The 15,267-nt window shown below is 47.5% G+C and overlaps 1 protein-coding gene across 1 annotated transcript in view; it reads right to left on the bottom strand.

Moving 5' to 3' along the window:
• Positions 1–3,023: 3,023 nt before the first annotated feature.
• The window catches only part of LOC112541606 (uncharacterized), a 29,241-nt gene continuing 16,997 nt past the window's right edge, over positions 3,024–15,267 (bottom strand). Inside the window, exons 10-12 of the mRNA XM_088132462.1 lie at positions 12,357–12,380; positions 11,327–11,374; positions 3,024–3,266 (exon numbers count right to left, since the gene is read on the bottom strand). Coding sequence (XP_087988588.1) covers positions 3,050–3,266; positions 11,327–11,374; positions 12,357–12,380 — 289 coding nt within the window. The 3' untranslated portion in view covers positions 3,024–3,049. The remainder of the gene's footprint in view (positions 3,267–11,326; positions 11,375–12,356; positions 12,381–15,267) is intronic.

Here is a 15,267-nt window from a genome sequence, read left to right as displayed (position 1 = left end):
AGACCACTGATCCATCTAGCCCAGTGCTGTTAGCGCTCACTGGCAGTGGTGGCAATGGCCCTCCAAAGCTGTAGCCTGGAGACTTTCAAGTCCTTTGTTGAGATGCCAGGGATTGAACCTGGAACTTTCAAGGTGGAAAATGTTTGTCCTGTTACTTAACTTTCCTCTAAATAGTCACATTTTGATATTAGGCTTTCAAAGCTATATTTGATTTACTAGAACTGCAGCCTTCTTTGATAGAACCTGTTGAGTCATGTGTAGAGCCTGCCCAGAATGAAAGTACAGCACTAGTTATCTGACAGGGTCTCAATGTTTGCTTTCAGCTATGAACAGATCCTGTTTCAGAAAATAAATGAAGGATGTAGGACTTTCTAATGCACTTAGAGAATGCAAAGCAAACACATCCTGTGATAGCATATTGATAATTTTCACTCTTAATTATTCTTAATGTCATTAGGCTAACAAAGATAGCAAAGTTTAAATTAATAGTGTGTGTTAAATATGTTCTATAAAAAAGACACAGAATTCTACATGTAATGTACTTTTTCCTATAATAAAAGCTCTCCATAATGTCTCCATAGTGTTTCTCGATAAATTAATAACAGAAATGTATTAATTATCCCCAGCTGTGACTGAAACAGAAAAAGGTAGAATCCATTGACCCAGAGCTAACTTTTACTTACACACACACACACCTATACACAAAGGGGTTGTGTTTGTTCTTTCCGCAAGCTGATTGCTATGGATTGTTTATTCTTCCTCAACCACCCAACCACCCAACCTGAAGCAGATTCTCACAAGTAACAAAAAACAACAGGACAATGATGCTAACATGAGAACCAGACCCTGCAACAAACCCAGATGTCTACTTTGCCCCCAAATCTACACCAGTAGTGACACTGCAGGCCCCAATTAATACACACACAAGATTATAGACATCCTTCCATGCTGTTCCTCTAATGTGATATATGCCATCATCTGTGAGCAATGCTTCTTTGGATTCTATATAGGACAAATGGGACAAACTTTGCACAAAAGAATTAATGGATACAAGTTTGGTATCTGGACTCAAAACAAGGAAATAAATAATATCAGAGCATTTCAATGTCCTAGGACATGCTATAGCAGACCTCAAAGTGACTGTTTTGGAAAAGTGGGACTTCAATGGCACCACTCAGTGAGACATTGCTCAACTCACATACATCAAAAGGAATCAATTTCAGAAGATCTCAACCAACAAAATATGTTTTTACACAAGTCGTTAATTGATAAAGTACTTGTAATGTCTCACATGTAACTTGCATATCCATAACCAATCTAACTTCCTGTTCTCACCCCAAATTAAATCTCACATCAGTTTAGTTACTCTAGGCATCTGTTGAAATGTGCTCTAGCTCATGAAAATGTATGACTTTCATAAAACTTGTTTATTGGAAAAGGTGCTGCCATATCCCTTAGGATTATTGTCACCATAGACTATCATGGCTCTCCTCCTACAATTCCTTCCTCTAAGGGTAGCTGGAAGGAGAGAAAGAGGACATGCAAGTGTATATGCATTTGTATTTGGATGATATAGTACTGTTTGGGTATAGATATGTGTATGAAAGGGAAGCTGTGTAGATAAAACATCAATTAATTTTACAGATAGAGTGCTTATTTTATTGGTAATTACTCTTACGAAGTCCACTAATCCAACTCTTCTCTGAAGACCAAAACTGTTGCAATAGTTAAAGAATACCTACTTTTGTGTCCAGGTGGTCTGGCAGCTACAGCCCTTTCTGGACTAGGATACCTTTGCCATAATAAATAACCTCAAGTCTTGTACCTCTGTGTTCATCTATATGTAAGGGGCTCTTGAAAGTGGGTTGTAGGTTTTAGCTTATAGAGAAAGTCACCATTCAAATTTGGAATTGCATGCAACATCTGAGTTATATTAGCTCCATCCTCCACAGTTTGATTGGCTGCACATTTATTTCCAATTACTCTCCAAGGTAATATTGTTGACTTACAAAGCTATAAATGGTTTGGGGGCCAGTTTTGACTGGTACACCTCTGATGGTATGTCCCAACTCAGTCCTTGAGCTCTTCCAAGGCACTCAATTCACATTCCTACCTATGGACAAAGCTTATGGAGTGATGACCCATGTATTCTGGTGCTGTTATTAGAGAATTCACTGTCTTAGGAGACATTGTTTGTCCTCACTAGTTCAGTCCTATTGTTTGTTGAAGACTAATCTTTTCTCCAGGTCTTTGGATCCTTTTAATGTGATTTGAATAGGCCTTTTACTATTATATTTTATTGATAGTATTTTTATTATTTTTCCAATTGGATATAATGAATGCTTATAGGTAAAATAACCTTGTATTATTAGTATTTATGTTCTGTATTCTTATTTTTACCTGTAAACTATATTCTTCAAAAGAGTGAAACAGAACAAATAGATTTTTATGCAATTTGTGAATCATCAAGCTATGTATCATGGATTGTCAGTTACTTTACATACATACCACACCACAGGTTTTTATATGCAAATTAGGCCTGGTGTGGAGAAAGTGGATGGAGAGTTCTTCTCATTATTCCAGAACTTGGAATTTTCAATGGTGCTGAATACTGAGAGATACACTAGTCAGAGAAAAGGAAATAATTATTCAGACAGTACATAGCTAAACTATGGAAACTGCTGCCAATAGGATGGCTTTAAAAGGAAATTAGACAGAATCACAGAAGGTTTGGCTATTAAGGCCTACTAGTCATCATGGCTAACTGAGGTCACTGTTGGAAGGAGGACTAGATAAACCTTTGGTCTGACTAAACAGGACTCTAAGTTCATGCAGGCACAGAAAACAGTGTGGTCCCAGTGTCCTGAGAGTCAGCCATACAGAGCTGCTTTATTCAGCTTGATAGATCAGAAAATGAACAGGTCTACAATGAATTTCAGTTCAAATAATTCAGCCTTGAAAATATTTGATAGGATATCAGCTTTATCCACACTCTTATACATTATAATGACAGGATCTCTCTAGTCAACCACTCTTTTTGATTCTGGGATCAATTTGGTAAGAGGCCAGTACTGTACAGTTGCATATATGGCTGGATATAATAGTCCAGAAACTGCCATATGGGTCGTTGGTATGTCTCTGTCACTGTATGATTTGAAAGACAGGCACCAAGAATGAAGAGGATGACTAGAAGCACAGTGAGGAGAATCACCAGAAGGACACCAGCAAAATGCCACAAAATAATGAAGACCCAGGCTATCTTCCCCCTGTGGAAAAGAAATGTAAAACCTGCAGTTCATAAAAGTAAGATATGACATGGTGGAAACAATAACTTCTTACACCTTAATGTCAGTCTATAGATTGGAGAAAAATACATAGTACATAACTAACCTACAAGAGTTTGACATTCTGGTACAAGAACACTTTGGGCTTTTGAGAAAGGTGAATTGATTTCAACGGGGTTTCAGAGATGACCATAAAAGCATGTCTGGAAGCCCTAACTGCATGTTCTGGGCATATGGATTTGTTGCGGAAAACTAGTAAGGAATCAGTGTTGGTTGACAAAGAAATACATTTGGCACTGCATTCCCATTATAGATGAGAAAAGTAAACAAACAAACAGCAAACAAACAAAACCCTGCATTAGTTAATCGTCAGTTGTTAAAATTTCATTGTCAGTGAAGTATCTGGTTTCTTTCTGTCAGGCTTGATTAAGTAGCTAAAGCTCTAGACTGAATGTGGCCTAACCATATTTGTACCTCCCCAGCTATGAGAAGTTTCAGCAAGTCAATATCTTATATCCCAGCCATCCCCAAACTGATGCTTCCTAGTGTGCTGGGACTTTTACTCTTAATACTTCTAGCTAGTGTTGAGCTGTCCTGGTTGGCAATTCTGGAAGCTGCATTCTGAGGAAGACTTCCTTACTTTGAGTGACTTCCTTTATTTATTTCCTTGATTTGAGGGTGGAAGACAGGTTTTTGGAAATGATTCTCTGTACTGTCCATTCCATGGGCTTTCCTAATCAACTGCTATGTTCGATTCCCCAATACAATATGACACACTATTTAAAACAAAACAAAATAAGCCAAAAACAAAATGAAACAAAACAAACACCTGGCAATAAAGTTCTCTTCAGTCATTCCTTTCATTTAAGAGAGGGACACAGAACTCTGTGGTTTGTTCGCTGGCACAGGTTAATCTGTCCCCATTGAAGAGGTCAAAGTTCTGCCACAAAGAAACCATTAGACAGGAAAGAAAGTCATTGAAAAGCCTCAGCCACATAACAATTCCTCTGCCTTGCGTCTCGGAAAGAAGCAGTCAGGCATTATTATTTATTTGCAGTTCGAATATATTTATAGAGATCTTTCAGTAACATTAAAGCTGACTTTTATAAAGTCATAAAACCATTAGGGCACGTTTTTCCTCCGCTGTGTCCATTTTTGACACCCTGCCATGTTTTCTCATACCATTCCTCCTTTCAACATTACTGATTCTCATGTTATTACATTTCCAAGATGCTGACATATTTGAGACAGTTTTCCAAGAGTAATTATACTAATCTAATGAAAATGTTATTTCATTATAATTATTTCTGGTTCAAATAAAAGATCAGAGTATAGGTTTTAGGACTATCAGGTAAAGTCTGAAAGCTGGTGGGATCCAATATTTAGAAGAATCATCATTTCTGGTTCATTCCACCAAAGATCTACAGTGCAATTTTTCCACAAATAACTTACTGGAATCTAATGGATTCCAAGGAAGCCTGATTATAGGCAACTTTCTGCCTCTTTGACTAATGATGTAAGCTCAGTTAAGCTAATATGCTGCAACTGTGCTGGATATCTGTAGCATCCACGGTGTCAGGTTCGGTCAGCACGAGGCTTCAGGGAAGCACGGGGCTGCAGGGAAGCTCGCAACCAGACCACGCGGAATCCACCGGCGGTAGCTAGCGGGGAAAAGAGGAACCGAAAGCGCCGCTAATTAACGAGCCACCTGCGGCCAGCTAAACAGGAAAACCACAGCGGAAGCTTTTAACTATGAACTGATAACGGCGCGAGCATGCAAGGAACGGGGCCGCAGGGCAGCGAAACAAGATCGCAACGCAGCACAGAACCCGCGGGTCTGCACGTAGCAGGGAGGGACCAACCCAGCCGGAGGGGGACTGGCAATCAAGGACAATGGACTCTGACCGACCCTGCCATCATGAACGATCAGGGGGGACATTGGGGGGCCTAATAGCCCACAGCCGCAACGCGATCACGAGGCGGGAAAAAGCGCGGGAAGGGGGGAATATAACAAGTGATGCAATTGTACCAAGCCAGTCCTGGCTTTGCTTGTGACTACTACGTTACGCATGAGTAAACCTTCTTTGTGAACCACACGTGTCACGAGAGTTTCTCTGTCGAACGGGGCAAATCTTACATAAAGCCAGGACTCACCGTCAGCGCTACCTGGTACCACCGAGGAGCGTTTTCTTCTCAATACAGGCATGACCAGCGACGAGGAATCCGTGGGTCAGCTGGAGCGCGAGGGATCCAGGCTCGCGGAAGGGCGGTCGGAGCCGCCCGGGAGCGACGGGGCAGCGGCCAGGGCCGGGCGCACTCCATCCGAGCGGTGGTCGATGGGCGTGAACCAAGGACCAGACGATTCAGGCGTTACGATGACCCGGGGTTTGGGGTTCCGGAACCGTGAGTGGAGTGAGAAATTCGCCCGACTAGAGGAGAGAGTCGAGCGACGCCTAGACGCCGTGGAGGCGATGCTCCAGACCCTACTACAGAGAGTGGGGCCACCGGCGGTGAACGAGGAGGCGAGCGACAGGGGGGGCGGTCCGACACCCCCGCCGGCACCACCCACGGCGCCCCGGTCGGAGGACCAACGGGCGGCAGACGCCCTGAGACTTCGAGGTATCACTGGGAAGTTCTCAGGGGACCCCGAACAGCTGCCGCACTTTCTGACACACGTCAGGGGGTTCATGCAGAGGGGTTGTCACCTATTCGCTAGAGACGAGGACAGGGTATCCTACGTGGCCGAGCTGCTAGATGGCCAAGCAGCCAGCTGGGTGATCGGGCTGTACGATGCCAACGCGGCGGAACTACGGAGTTTCCCGGACTTCATGCAGGCGCTCCGGGACAGATTCGAGGACACATTGAGCGCCAAGCGGGCGGAGGACGACATCCTACAGTTCAGACAGCGGGGCAAATCGGTATCGGAATATGCCCTGGAGTTCCGGAGGTTGGCCGAGAAGCTCGCGGACTGGCCGGAGTCCCTGAAGGTGAAGTATTTTAAGAGGGGACTCAACCCAGAAATCCTGGAACGGGCACTGGGGCGGGACGACCCGTCCACAGTGAAGGATTGGATCTGGCTGGCCGGAACGGCGGAATCGGCGTGGCGGCAGATCGAACAGAGCACAAGACGACGGGACCAGACGAGGGACCAGCCGAGGGAGAGGACCCCCGAGGAGAGGCGGAGCGGTCGACGGCCGTCCACCGGGAGGCGAGAGGCGACCAGAGCCCCGAATCTGTGCTTCCGATGCGGAGGCAGAGGCCACCGAGCGGCGCAGTGCCCGACGGAGCGGGAAGGCGCCCCACCACGGCCCAAAGTCAAAACCTCGCGTGCGAACAGGAAAAGGACCGGTGACCGACCGCGGAAAGGGGCAGTGGCGGCGGTGACCGAGAAAGAACGCGGGGGGTGGTCGACCCCGGAGACAGCATCCTCCGGAGAGGACTCGGAGCCGGCGGGAAACGAGGCGCGCTCGCACTGAACGGCATCCCAGCGCGAGCAGGGGAGTCGAGGCGCGCGGACCCAATAGGAGATGAGGACTGCCCACCGTTCCGGGTGAGGATACACGTCCGGGGGGTGAGATCCGGAGGGGAGGCGCAGCTACGGGCGCTACTGGACTCGGGCTGCACCCACTGCTTGATGCACCCAGCGGTGGTCTCGGGGCTCGGGCTACAGCTGAGGCGCCTCCGGGAGCCCATTTCATTCAGCCAGCTAGATGGCACGCTGGCAGGGGGGGGGCCAGCTCAGTATTACACCGAGCCGGTCCAGATGACGATCGGGAGTCACCGGGAAGAACTGAGGTTCGTGGTGGTCCCGGTGGCCGACTACGCGGTGGTACTCGGCTTGGCGTGGCTGCGGCGGCGGAATCCACGAGTCGACTGGACGGCGGAGGCAGTGCGGTTCGGGGTCGACGGACCGGCGAGGGGCGGGAGCAGAGGGGACCGAGCCGTGGAGACGGAGGCAGCCGCAACCACCGGCGGGCAAGCGGAGGGTCCGGGACACCGGGAGACGGGGCGAGAGCAGATGGGGCCCAAGACCCGGGCGGCAACAGCAGCAGCAGCAGCGCCGGGACCCCGGAGACCCGCCACGATCCCGAGGCGAGGGGAGGCAGTGGCGACTGGCGAGGCGACCGCAAAGCGAGGGGCCGGACCCGGGGAAACCCCGACGGGCGGCGGAATCCCGAGGCAGTATCGAGACCTGGCGGCAGCGTTCGGGGAGAAGGAGTCCGACCAGCTCCCACCACACCGGCCCAGTGATTGCGCCATCGAGCTAGAGCCAGGAGCGACCCTGCCTAAGCCGAAAATGTACTCCCTGTCGAGGAGGGAGATGGGGGCCCTGCGCGAGTTCATAGACAAGAACCTAGCGCGGGGATTCATCCAACCCGCGAAGTCACCATTAGCGGCCCCGGTGTTATTCCGGGAGAAGAAGGACGGCTCGCTCCGTATGTGCGTAGACTACCGGGGGCTGAACGCAATCAGCACGGAGTACAAATACCCCCTCCCCCTGATGAAGGACTTGATGTCGCATCTGTCGAAGGGGAGGGTGTTCACAAAACTGGACTTGCGCGAAGCCTACTACAGAGTCAGGATCCGCGCAAAAGATGAGTGGAAGACGGCGTTCAACAGCCCGCTCGGAAGCTACCAGTTTTCCGTGATGCCATTCGGATTAAAAGGGGCCCCGGGGGTATTTATGCAGCTAATAAAGGAGGTGCTGCACGACCTACTCTACCGGGGCGTCCTGGTCTACCTGGATGACATCCTCATCTACACCGAGACCCTGGCGGAGCACGTGAGCCTGGTGCGCACGGTGCTCCAGAGACTGCTGAAGGCACAGCTGTACGCAAAGCTCTCGAAATGCGAGTTCCATCGAGAGCAACTAGACTACCTCGGCTACCGAATATCCAGCCGGGGAATTGAGATGGACCCGGCGAAAGTAAGGGATGTCCTGGGCTGGGAAGCGCCGCGAACCCGGAGGCAACTCCAAAGCTTCCTAGGGTTTGCAAACTTCTATCGTCAGTTCATCCCGAACTTCGCCCAAATCGCCCTTCCCCTAACCGACCTGCTAAAAACCAAGGGCACTGGGAAACCCCCCAAGCCCAGCATGGCACTCGCGTGGACTGCAGAATGCCAGGGGCGTTTGAGGAACTAAAACGGCGGTTCACCGCGGAGCCGATCCTGCGCCATCCCGACCCAGACCGGCGGTTTATAATCCAAGTGGATGCATCAGACGTGGCAACGGGAGCAGTCCTGCTCCAACCCAGCCCGGAGGGGCCATCCACCCGTGCGCCTACGCCTCCCGCAAATTCACCGAGACGGAGAGGAGGTGGATGGTGTGGGAGAAAGAGGCGTACGCGGTCAAGTGGGCGCTGGCCACGTGGAGGCATCTACTGGAGGGGGCAACTGAACCGTTCGAGGTGTGGACGGACCATAAGAACCTCGAGGCCCTGAAGACCCCGCGTAAGCTATCCCCCAAACAGGCACGGTGGTCCCAATACTTCGGGAGGTTCAGGTTCACACTGAAACACATCCCCGGGAAGCGCAACTTCCTAGCGGATGGACTGTCTCGCATGCCCCAACACGCCAGCCTACGGGAGGAGATCGTGGACTCCGTCATCCCCGCCAGCAGGCTGGCTGCAAAGGCGGTGACCCAAAGCCAGACCAAGGGGGAGCGACGGGACGCGGCGCCTGAAGTAAGGCAAGGGTTCGCGGAGGCGGCGGAGCGGGACGCTTGGCTCAAGCAGAACCGAGAGGCGCTAACCGGCCAAGAGGGGTTGTGGTGGCACGAAGGAAAGCTGTACGTGCCCGAGGGTTGCCGACGGGAGGTCATGGAGAGAGCCCACGACAGCCGGAGCGCGGGGCATTACGGCTTCGTAAAGACACTCCACTTAATCCGGCGGCAGTTTTGGTGGCCCACGCTCCGGAAGGACGTGGAGGCGTACTCGGGGGGTTGCCCGGTGTGCGCAACAGCGAAAGGAGCCAAAGGCAAACCTAGAGGCCTACTCCAGTCGGTAGCGGAACCCGACGGCCCTTGGCAAGAGGTCGCCATGGACTTCATAGTGGAGCTCCCGGAGAGTAAGGGGAAGACCGCCATTTGGGTGGTCACGGACTTATTCTCCAAACAAGCGCACTTTGTAGCGTGCCGGCGAGTCCCCACGGCCGAGGGGCTGGCGAGACTGTTCGTGCAACATGTCTACCGACTCCACGGCGCACCTCGACGTATCGTCAGCGATCGGGGCGGCAACTTCATCGCGCGGTTCTGGCGGGAGTTCCTGAAGCGGGTGGGGACGAAACAAGCCCTATCCTCCGCGGCGCACCCGCAGACGGATGGAGCCACGGAACGCCTGAACGGGGGGCTCGAACAGTACCTGCGCTGCTACGTGGGGCACCAACAGAACGATTGGGCGGAGCTACTACCATTCGCGGAGGTGGCATACAACAACGCCGTCCACAAGAGTACCGGGTTCTCTCCGTTCAAAGTAGCCACCGGGAGAGATTTCGTCCCCATGCCGGAGCTGCCTCAGCCGGAGTCCCAGATCAACTCCCTGGACGCCTGGTTCGCCCAAATCGACGAGACCCGGCGAGCGGCGCACGCGGCATTGCAAAGAGCCAAAGCCAACTACAAGAAGCACGCGGACCGCAAGAGGCTCCCCGAGGAAAAGTGGAAAGTGGGGGACCAGGTGTATCTGTCAACCAAAAACCTAAAGACGCACCAGGCATCGAAAAAACTCAGCCCGAGGTTTGTGGGGCCGTTCCCCATTTCGGAGGTCATCAATCCGGTGACCGTCAGGCTGACGCTCCCGAAAAGCCTCGGGAAGATCCACCCGGTGTTCCATTGCAGCCTGCTAAAGTTGCACCAGCCGGGGAACGCCTGGCACAAGGCGGAGGGAGTACCACCACCCATCATGGTCGGGGGGGAGCAGCATTTCGAAATCAACCGGATACTGGACGCCCGGAGGCACAAGGGGCAGACCCAGCTCCTAGTGCAATGGAAACATTTCCCCAAGTCCCACAGCGAATGGGTGAGTAAAACCCACATAAGGGCGCCGGACCTAGTGCGGGACTTTTACAGTAAATACCCCGGGAAGCCGAAATAGGACCGAGGGGGGGGAGTTGTCTTCAGGGGGGCGGCATGTCAGGTTCGGTCAGCACGAGGCTTCAGGGAAGCACGGGGCTGCAGGGAAGCTCGCAACCAGACCACGCGGAATCCACCGGCGGTAGCTAGCGGGGAAAAGAGGAACCGAAAGCGCCGCTAATTAACGAGCCACCTGCGGCCAGCTAAACAGGAAAACCACAGCGGAAGCTTTTAACTATGAACTGATAACGGCGCGAGCATGCAAGGAACGGGGCCGCAGGGCAGCGAAACAAGATCGCAACGCAGCACAGAACCCGCGGGTCTGCACGTAGCAGGGAGGGACCAACCCAGCCGGAGGGGGACTGGCAATCAAGGACAATGGACTCTGACCGGCCCTGCCATCATGAACGATCAGGGGGGACATTGGGGGGCCTAATAGCCCACAGCCGCAACGCGATCACGAGGCGGGAAAAAGCGCGGGAAGGGGGGAATATAACAAGTGATGCAATTGTACCAAGCCAGTCCTGGCTTTGCTTGTGACTACTACGTTACGCATGAGTAAACCTTCTTTGTGAACCACACGTGTCACGAGAGTTTCTCTGTCGAACGGGGCAAATCTTACACACGGTGCGTAGTATAATGGTTATGAAGGTTTCAAACTTGCAAGAGGATCTCATTAGATTTTATAAACCATCCTTTTGTTTAACGTTCTGGTGCCATTGATTGTGTTGCAAATTCACATTTGGATTCTGTTTTTCTTTAAGGGAAACTGGTCTGTCTGATTCGTCATGAAAACAGAGTTCTGAAAATTCAAGGGAAAATCTCAGACAAGCTCTCCAGGCAATCGTTTGATCATAATAAAAATGCCCACTGTACATATCAATCTAGTTCCTCTTTCTGCAGATCAATATTGTTGCAAGTTTATGTTGTAGTTATTTTTACTATCAAATAGTAAATATTTTCTTCACTAACCTACCACCACAAAGCTTCTTTTTCATAGGCTTTTCTTCCCTTCTTATTTTTTCTTCCTGTAGGTAAAAAAGAGTAAAAGTAGATTTCTAACATTTGTAGTTGCAAATAAGGAAAAAAAGATTCCAGTGTTTAATTGGTGAGAGTTTTAAAGTTCCTCTCTGTGTGAATATCCAAGTGAAGTGACAGTTTAGTTTCCTTGATCTAATTTTGTTCTCACTGACACACCGGAGAAGCCATGCTGTTAAATTTCAGCATGATCTTGCACCATTCTCCTAGCTGTTGTGGTATAACAGCATCTGTAACCATTTTGAGCAACGTGATTTTAAAATGTCTAAGAAGGACCCTGCTGAATCCTGTCAAACACCAGTCTAGTTCAGCATTCTTTCCCAGATCTCCCAGTCAGATACCAAAGGCAGGATACATCATGATAGCTCTTTCCTGATGGTATTTTCCAGCAACTGAAATTCAGAGGCATGCTGTCTGTCTCTTGATGCCAAACACCCATACGTGCACTGAAGCTCAAATCCAGTAACAGCAGAAGACCAAGGAATCAATTATTGCTAAATATGTGCCCTGCTGTTAATGTAGAGGAACACCATAATGTCAGGCTGCTAAGTCAATCCTTATTTTATGACTATAGATACAGTATCTCTTGGCTGTTTAAGAAGATAATAATTGCAAAATGTAGAATATGAGTTTACTGTGAAGGCAACCTGCCAGTTTCTTTGAGTTAATCACAAATTATATAACATTGGTCTGCATCGCTTCTCCTTCAGAAACTATTAAGCAGCATCTTATTCTACAGGTCCAAGCACAAGATATTACCAAGCAACCACCTCTGTCAAAACTCAGTTGCAATAATTGTGCTAACTATAGATAAAACAGAGAACCAAATCTTTCCTGATTGGTGAACTATAATTTGTGTTCACAAGACTGACCAGATAGCTTTCTCTATATTGGATAAAACAAGGTTACTGACCAGTTCGGCCCTGGCTATTTCATACATCAAGTTCTTTGGGTGAAGATTCAAAAACTTGCCTGGGAACTTGCTGTGACATCTGAAAGAAGAAAAAAACTGGATTATTATAATAGATTTTGTACCGGTTAGTCTGTTCCTAAAACCTCCCAAATGGGATTCTAAAATCCTCAAAGAATGTGGCAGTCTGTGAATGTTATTATTAAAGAAATGATATCTTTTAAGCTGACATTGAGAGGGCCATGCTTGTGTGATAAGATGTTCTTTATATCCACAACAGCATGGACTGTGTATAAAAAGTTGAGATTAATATTATGACTGGATGTTTTTCTTGTTCCCTAGCCTTTCCTCCCTGGCTCTTTTTTTAAAAAATAAATTTCCTCTGAAGAACTAAAAGGAACAGAAAAATATATACCAATTCCAGGGCTAATATAGATAAAATGCTGCCCCCCCCCCCGTTTGTGTGTGTGTTTGTGTGTGTGTGTGAAAGTCTAGATCCACTGATTCCATGTCCCTCTAACTATATCCTTCCACCCCCAAGCTCTGCTTCTGGAAAGAATTAGCATTAGAGATGACACAGATATTAGAATCAGATTTTCTGAAGTCAGAATGCCTCCTTTAAAGTCAGGAACTCTCTTTCTGTCCTAAGCATGCAAACTATTAAGACTCCTGTTAAAGCTTTGGGCTTGACTTGGCTAACTTCAGCTACCTTTGATTATGCAAACAATCAACACATTTCCTAGGAAAACTGCAGCCAAAAAACTTTATTGAGATCATTAACCAGCACAAAGGAAATCAATATGCAAATATCCAAAGTTGAATTGACAATATCTGAATAGTCAGAAGAAATACATACAAAGAATGATTAAAAATAGTATTACAAACAGAGAGCGCTAAAATGCTTGCTTAGGCTACCCATGTGTAACAAAAGAGAAAAGGTATTACGATTAGCAAACTGGGTAGTATAAAGCTTAAAATGGTAGCATAAAATTCATATAAATGTTGATAAATAAAATAAAATCATCCAAAAGGGATTTGAGGCTTTAAACTTCATTTACAGATCCCTGTTAAACCTGAGAAGAATATAGTATAACAACTGACTTGGCATGTCCACACCAAGACATAAACACCTCTGTCAAGGGAAAAACCACGTTAAACACGGGAGGCAGACACATCATAAAACAAGTCACTTCAAAGTTCTAAAAGCTTTATTAAATGTTAGTTCAACAAGCAAGTAAAGTTCAACCAATAGCATACATGGTACCTACTTAGATTCACATTGCAATGCCGTGACCATTTTAATCGAGCCGTCAGGTAAACAGCTTGACCAAAATGGTACCGACCCCCTCAGATGCAATCCTTTTTATCCTTTAAAACCACAAACCACAGACATGACTCCTAGGTTTAGCAACTGATTCGTAACGTCTTGGTGCTAATTTTACCATACCTTCCTGTTCTATTCCCGTCAACAAGTTGCTTAGTCTTGCATTTGACTTTTCCTGTCACTGCCCTACAGGTCACAAGAAGCTAACTTGGCTTTATCAAATGCAATCAAAACTAATATTAAAACACATAGAAGGCTACTAAAATTTTCCTCTCACACCTTCAAGGACTTGAAAAGTAACCCAGGGTTAATGCTGTGTCTGAGCTATTTCTGGCCTTCCATGCTCAGGCAGGTTCAGTTGATGGGAGATTCTTGGATACTACTGGACAATGAATAATTACACCTTCACTTTTTGAGGTGGTTAATTGTCTTCCCCATTTACAGTGAACTTCTGAGACCTTGCTGCAACTTCTTTCTTACTTCCAGAACTAATGCAATGCAATGCAATGCAAAGGGCACATTACTAATCCATGCAAAAATCATTCTGAATTAAAAGAAATTAAAAGGAATAATGTTTATTAATATTTTAGTTTGAAATTAGTAAATTTGGTTTCATTTTAGTTGATACTGTTGAAATTTGGACCCAAAGCTGGGTGGGAAAAAATGCTGACTTTCCAATCTTGCAACTTGCCATGATGTTTTGTAAAGGTACTGTCCTGTTTTGATCTCTGTCAAGTATATTGGGCTAGCATATCTGAATTAACTCTGATATTACTTCAACAAGAGTGGTTTAAAAAGAAGACTGAACCTAGTACCTGATTGTTTGCAGAATAACCAAAACAAAGATAAAATTAACAACAACAAAAAGATAAAATTAGCCTGCCTGCCTGCCTGCCTGCCTGCCTGCCTGCCTGCCTGCCTGCCTACAGGGTAAGTTGTCTTGGTGGATCTGGGATGAAGTAATGGCCTCAAAGTTAACTTGCTTTTTTTCTGTGTGTTAGAACCAGGCTCAGTGTCACATGGTGTAATGGACAGAAAGAATAATCTTGAGGAACAGGAGGAACAGCTGCAATCAAGGCAACAGTCAGATAAAAGAAATCTGAGTGGGGTGCAGAAATGTAATTTGAGGAAGCATCTCAGACAGGACCCTCCATAGTTCTCACAAAGATAACAGGAGGGAGCGGGAAAGATATTCAGACTTGCAAGATTCTGTTACTGCAACCTTATAATAAGAGTGGTATTAGCATTCATAGTTTTGATTTCCTAATCTGGTCTACCTTGGAGGGCTGACACATTGAGAAGCTGATTAAAATGCCTGGGACTATGGCACATGTGATGTCTGATGTGTCTAATGGATCTACATGTGCCTTAGAGCTGAAACCATTAGGCAACGGTAGACACGGTTGTTGGATGTTTCTGGAGTTGTCTTGTATGGCGTGGACTGGAGATACTGTGCGTATCACAGTATCATCCTACAGAACAGGTGGCAGAGGAAGCTGCAGTGGGATGGAAGGAGAGAACTGCTTTAGCTGGTGGAAAGGGCTGCAACTTTCAGATGTCAATGAAGATAACCTGACAAAGGTGCCAGAATCCAAGAAACCAAGAGTTATTCTTATTTTTTCCCATACCCCCACCCCCACCCCAG

This window comes from Python bivittatus, unplaced genomic scaffold (assembly GCF_059951505.1).
Source record: "Python bivittatus isolate LINGU-HERP-01145 unplaced genomic scaffold, Pbiv_v1 ctg000980_np1212, whole genome shotgun sequence".
NCBI lineage: Eukaryota > Metazoa > Chordata > Lepidosauria > Squamata > Pythonidae > Python > Python bivittatus.
The sequence above is the reverse complement of the archived record's forward strand: the minus strand, read 5'-3'. Positions and strand labels throughout refer to the sequence as shown.